The sequence below is a fragment of the Sinocyclocheilus rhinocerous genome, unplaced genomic scaffold (genome assembly GCF_001515625.1).
Source record: "Sinocyclocheilus rhinocerous isolate Xijiao unplaced genomic scaffold, SAMN03320098_v1.1 scaffold529, whole genome shotgun sequence".
In the NCBI taxonomy this organism is placed as follows: domain Eukaryota; kingdom Metazoa; phylum Chordata; class Actinopteri; order Cypriniformes; family Cyprinidae; genus Sinocyclocheilus; species Sinocyclocheilus rhinocerous.
The window spans coordinates 782,571-788,425 of record NW_015635521.1 but is presented as its reverse complement, the minus strand read 5'-3'; the positions used below and the strand labels follow the sequence as shown (position 1 = coordinate 788,425).

At 40.0% G+C, this 5,855-nt stretch overlaps 1 protein-coding gene across 5 annotated transcripts in view; it reads right to left on the bottom strand.

The window, feature by feature from the left end:
• The window catches only part of LOC107746964 (protein cordon-bleu-like), a 118,557-nt gene that overhangs the window by 8,895 nt on the left and 103,807 nt on the right, over positions 1–5,855 (bottom strand). For all 5 annotated transcript variants that reach the window (XM_016561324.1, XM_016561327.1, XM_016561325.1 and 2 more), the window contains one exon: positions 2,180–2,453. In XM_016561324.1, coding sequence (XP_016416810.1) covers positions 2,180–2,453 — 274 coding nt within the window. The remainder of the gene's footprint in view (positions 1–2,179; positions 2,454–5,855) is intronic.

Here is a 5,855-nt window from a genome sequence, read left to right as displayed (position 1 = left end):
ATTTTAAATCTAGATTAAATCAAGGTTTATCTAATAATTCTGTTGCACCAAACTTCAAACCTTTAAAAATAAGCAGGTTTACATTTTTAACCCATCTCAATTATGGATTAACTTTAAACTTAACCCTTAAATGCATACCTCGGGTCTTTAGCGACCCGGGACATCATTCTCTACCCTCTCCCTCCTTCATTTTTTTTAAGTTAGACATCAACTTTCTTAGTATTCCTCAATCTATTAATTATAAACAATATAACAAGAAAAAATAGTAAAATATAAAAGAATGCCTGTTTTCTGATTAATTTTTTGTAAAAAGTGTATAGGGTCGCTAGAGACCCGAGGTATGTAAATGTGTAAGTATTTTTTCCTGCACAATTATATTTACATATCTGATGACTCAATATGTGCAATGCATCTTTTTTCCTCAAGGTGGCACTGTTTGATACACAATAATGACGTGACGTTTCACTCATAATTACCGCAGGCATAAAACAAACAAACAAACAAAAATTGAACTGGTTTTGAATGGCTTTACTGCAGAGCAATTACTATACGCAATGAAATATAAATGTCACTGTCATTTGATGCTGGATGTGGTGAATAAGCTGCCAGTGATCAAAATATTGAATATGAAGTCATTGAAAATGATAGTTTTGAGAATAGGTTGAGATCGTGAATGTGAGGCAGATGTTGAATATACTGTGGAAGTGCGCTCTGACGATGACAGCGATGGTAAAATCATCTGCTCAAATTGAACCCTTTTAAGTTTCAAAAGGTAACGAAATAGGCTTTATTTTATTCTTCTGTAATTGTTCTTAAAATATCAAGAGAGTTTTTTGCTATTGCAGCAGTTCCATCCGTGCTGGATATAAAGGTCTGGGTCGCTAAAGACCCGAATATGTAATAATGATTGGCGAAACATTCATGCATTTAAGGGTAAAGAGAATTCAAAGCTATTACAAGAGCCACTTCAGTAGCCAGTAACATCTGCTGACTCTAATGGCTCAAGTGGAGATAAACCTGATAAAGCCTGATAAACCTTCTAGGACCACAGAAACGTCCCAAGAAGATAGGCCTCAGCCATTTGGCACCTTGGAAGGAATGCCTCCCCACAGTAGCTCCATCAATAGGTCCGTGGTTAGCAGAAATAGCAGCCACATATACCTTATGCATAGCAGGGATAACCCTGCTGAGAGGGACTCTTGGAGGAACAGTACTGTACTGTACTGTTCACACCATGACTCAAAGATCATCCATTTTAGGGCATACAGTTTCCTTGGGGACGGAGCTCTGGAACTCAGAACTATCTCAACAACCTCAGTTGAGAAACCGGAATCTATAAGCTGGTTCCCCTCAGGGACCAGACTCAATGCTTCCAGATCTCCGGCACGCTTCCAGATTGACCCCAGCACTTGTGACAGAAAAGTCTCTCTGGACAGCAATCTCCCAAAGAGTGCTGTCCAGGAGAGACACTAGATCTGAGAAACAGACTCAGGCTGGCCAGAATGAAGCCACTAATAATAGGTAGGCTCAGTCTTGGCAAGTCCTCGCTAGAATTCCAGGGAGCAGAGCTATCGGAGGAAAGACATACAGACGAAGCCTCTGCCATGTCTGTACCATGGTGTCCAGCTCCAATGGAGCCAGAGGGGACAGTTGGTTTACTCCTCAGAGGCAAGTAAATTCACATCCGCTACCTCCTCACTCTTCACTTCATGACCTGTGGGTGGGGTCGTCATTCCCTCAGCACCTGCCTCAAAAGGATGTCTGCTCCCATGTTTTCATGCCCCAGAATGTAAAATGCCCTCAGGGAGACCAGTTTGATTTTTGCTCAAAGCAGGATCTGCTGTGCCTGCCTGAAAACGTGGCGCGATCACAGCCCACCCTGGTAATTGATGTAAGAAACTACCGTAGTGTTATCCATGCTGACCAATACATGGTAGCCCCTCAGTTGTGGGAGGAAGTGTTTCAGCACACCCCTGAAGACATTGAGGGAGGTCAGATACACAATGTTGTGGTATATTCGGTATACTAGAGCAGCCAAAGTGCAATCTAATGAGTGAAAATTCAAAATCAGGCCAAATTTTTGTGTTGAACATTCATGTTAGTGTGACCAGGCCTGCCCAGAGGCTTTTGTTTGTTGTAGTGCTTTATAGCTAGAGTAAACATGTGTACATGTGCATACCTTTGTCTGGAGCCCCAGGTTGCACAACCCTCATCGCTGTCACTGGAAGAGTCTTTGGACTGGTTACCAGGCAGAGCTGAGCTACTGTTTAAAGACATGGGTGACACAGATTGCATCTTTTTGGAGGGAGAGACTGGGACGGACTCCTCAGCCATGCCCTCTGATGCTGCGTAGCCCTGGTCTGCAAAACTCTCACTGCTGGCGACAGATGCTGTTTCCACTTCCTGTTCTGCCATCTTCTCTGACACAGACTCATGTGCTGAATGCAGCCAGGCTGAAAATAAAGATAAAATGTCAATGTTATTTATGCCATAAAATGCAGAATAACTAAAAATCCAGTCCTTGAGGGGCTCTGCCCTGCAGATTTAAGACACCTGAGCAAGCTAATCAATTCAGAGATACTAGAAATTTACAGGCAGGTGAGTTTGATCATGGTTTGAGGTAAGCTCTGCAGGGCAGTGGCCCTCCAGGGCCAGATTTGAGGAACCCTACTATAATGGGTCAGCATTTTAGATTGGGTCAATTACATAACATGCTCCATCAATTCACCAGAACCAAAATAACAGAATTAGTGCAATACGTGCCGGTACACATACTCTTGTTATAGCAAGCATGTGGAAAGAAAAGGATAAAAGGAAAAAGATGATAAAGCTACAGACACACACAAAAGATTCCACAGTCAATCACTTTTTATTATCAAAATTATTGCAATCCTGCTGCAGTCCAGTGTTTGATTGGTTACTTCTAAAAAAAAAAACCCTACTGTTATGGTCTCATTATACAATTTTGGACCCCTGAAATAGATTAAGGATTGTGAAAGATTTCTCTTGTTAAAAGGCAAACTCTCTGATCTCCAGGAGTGTTACCATCAGCCAATTAAATGCTCCGACAAGCTGTCAATGGGACGATTGGGACCCAAGTAATGTCTACAATTTGTTTCGTACAGCCTTATGAAAAAACACAGCTGATGTTGCCATGGCTTTAAGCAATGATTGCAAATGACTCTTAAAAACCACTTATGAGCCCAGGGAGAGAGAAAAAAAACGTCCTTGAAACTATATCTAGGGGAAAACCGTTTAGAACCACTTAGCACCTAAAAGTTTTGGAACGACAAACACAAAGCCAAAATGTATCTGCTCTTTTTAGGTCTAAACAAATCTGATCTGTATTTTTTGTGTTTCTTGTATATGAAAAAAATGAGATGGTGAATAAGATCAAATGGAATGAGGGTCATGAATTAAAGCCAAACATAACTCACTTTGTTCTTGAGAAACTGCCTGTGCCTATTCTTCAAACTGCTCTCTTTTTCTGCTGTTCCATCATGACTTTCTCTCTCATTCTCTAAACCCTAAAATCTCTCACATAATCATCTGTTATTACAATAAATGCAACTGCCTTTTTCAGGTTATTCAATTCAGACAGAAGTGATGAAGGAGGATTTAATGGAGGAACCTTGGGATGAACTCTGGGTGTGTTGTGAGTGAATGTGTGTGTGTTCAGGTTTGATAGTTAAGTTGACGAGATGCTGTTCCTGGATTCATTGTGACTCACAAGCTGTTTCCCAACCCTTTCCCAGCAGAGCTCATGTATATGCCAGCTACAACCACAGAGAGAGTTTATGTGCATGCATGCACACACTCACTATCGATTAGTGGCACATGACATTTTGTGTCATGAGTAAACAAACAGTGTCACATCCAAAAATGAGACATTTTCCTGAAATCAGAGCCATACTACTAAGTCTGATATTGTTGACATCTTGATTACATACACATCCATGCAAAGATCTCATCAACAGACCAACATGCAAAATGAAACAAACCACCTTACTTTGTGGCAAACCACACAAGTAGATCTTCCCAGGTGACAAATCATTGCACAATAGTAGTGTTCCTCTGAACTCAATCTTTGGTTTATTTCCAGCACAATCTGACATTGGATGTATTCTTGCAACAGGAGCCATAAGTAGCACTTTATTAAAAATTCCTAAGACAGTAATAGCACATAGTGGTAAGTAGTGGCTTATTATAAACTGTAGTTATGTAATGTCAAGCAGTGAGGACTCACACTGTTCTTAAAAAAATCTTAAAAATCTTAAAGAAATACTTCCCTTATTGTTGAGTTAAGGCAGCTCCCTATTAATCTTCACAGATGATGCATAGCATGCATCAAGTAATGCTATAAACCTCCTAAATAATCCTGTCTGAAATGGGATAACAACCTCTACTGAAAAGTGTATTGTAATCACCTCACAGCTGAAATCACAAGAGATGCTAATTGTAACCTGACTTAAAAAAAAAAAAAACAAGAAGGGCAGACACATCTCAAATCATTTAATAAGAATAAGTCACACAGACCCTTAAAGACAAACATAAAAAGCACAAAATCTGAAAAAGTTTTAGCTTGCTCTTGGGGGCAAATACAATAATTAAAACAGCATTTAGCACTTCATTCATGCTAATTAAAAGCTGAGTGTAAACAAAGACATTCTTTCTTAATTGTGTTCTTGTTTCCCTTCATAAATCAGTGGTTTTCCTACCTATAAATACAATTATAAACATGGTGGTTTATGTAATGTCTTAAACAAAACAGCACATACTTTTCCCTTCTGGAGAAACCAACATGCAACAGCTTAAAACAAAACCTGTGCGCATGAGGTTTGGAAACTGTCATTGACTTGTGAACATTACATCACATGCTTTAATATCCCTCAAACCATTTCCGAACACCAGTTTAAGCTCCTTAAACAAATGTAAATAAAGAGCAGCGCTCCAGGACTGATGCCTACGTAACTCTGACCATGCTGTATGGTTCCATTCCTTCATCTGACTTCTCAAGCTAATCAAATGCAAAAGAAAACGGTGTATATTTACTTAGAAATAAAAAAGTTCTTGGCTTGCTTTAAGCTTTAGGAAACTGAGCATAGGGAGAGCAACGAGAACAGTGTGGAAGACAAAAGCAAGTGAATATAAACCCATCAAGCAGAGCAAGGTGAATAAAAGGAGGAAAAGGTGGAGAAAGGATGGACGTCAGTTCACCGGCGTCCAGAGCGCAGGGAGACAGGTGCACAGCAATAGACTGCAGAGGAAAAAGAGAGAGGGAAAAGCAAATATTGCTTGATTATAATGCAATATTTAGTGTGTAATTGTTTTAAAATCATTATAACATTAAGCCATGGGAGGTGTATTACTTTTATAAAATGATAATAGTCAAACCTCAAATGTGTGCACAATCTACTCCCATACATAAACAGATACATACACAAGAACAAAAGACCATACACACATAGAACACGTACTGTCACACCCCTGTGGACGGTCGATTGTGGTTTCTCCCTCTGTGTCCTTATTTGGTTGTTCCTGTTCTCATTATTTGTTAATCACCTCATTGTGCTCACCTGTCTGCCCCTCGTTATCTGCCCTATATTAGTTCCTGTCTCTTGTATTCTAGTTGGTCGGTTATTGTGAATGGTACCCTGAATGTGGATGTCTACCTCTGAATTCCCTGTTGTCATATCATTAAATATCCTTTTATTCGTCATCTTCGTCGTCCTGCCTGGTCTCTAGTACAACGTGCCCGTGACAGAATAACCGACCCAAAAAGAGTTTAACTTCCGTGTTCTCCCCTCCATTTGTTTTCCAGTTTTTCCTCAGTGTTTTTCTTTCCGTTGTGTTTA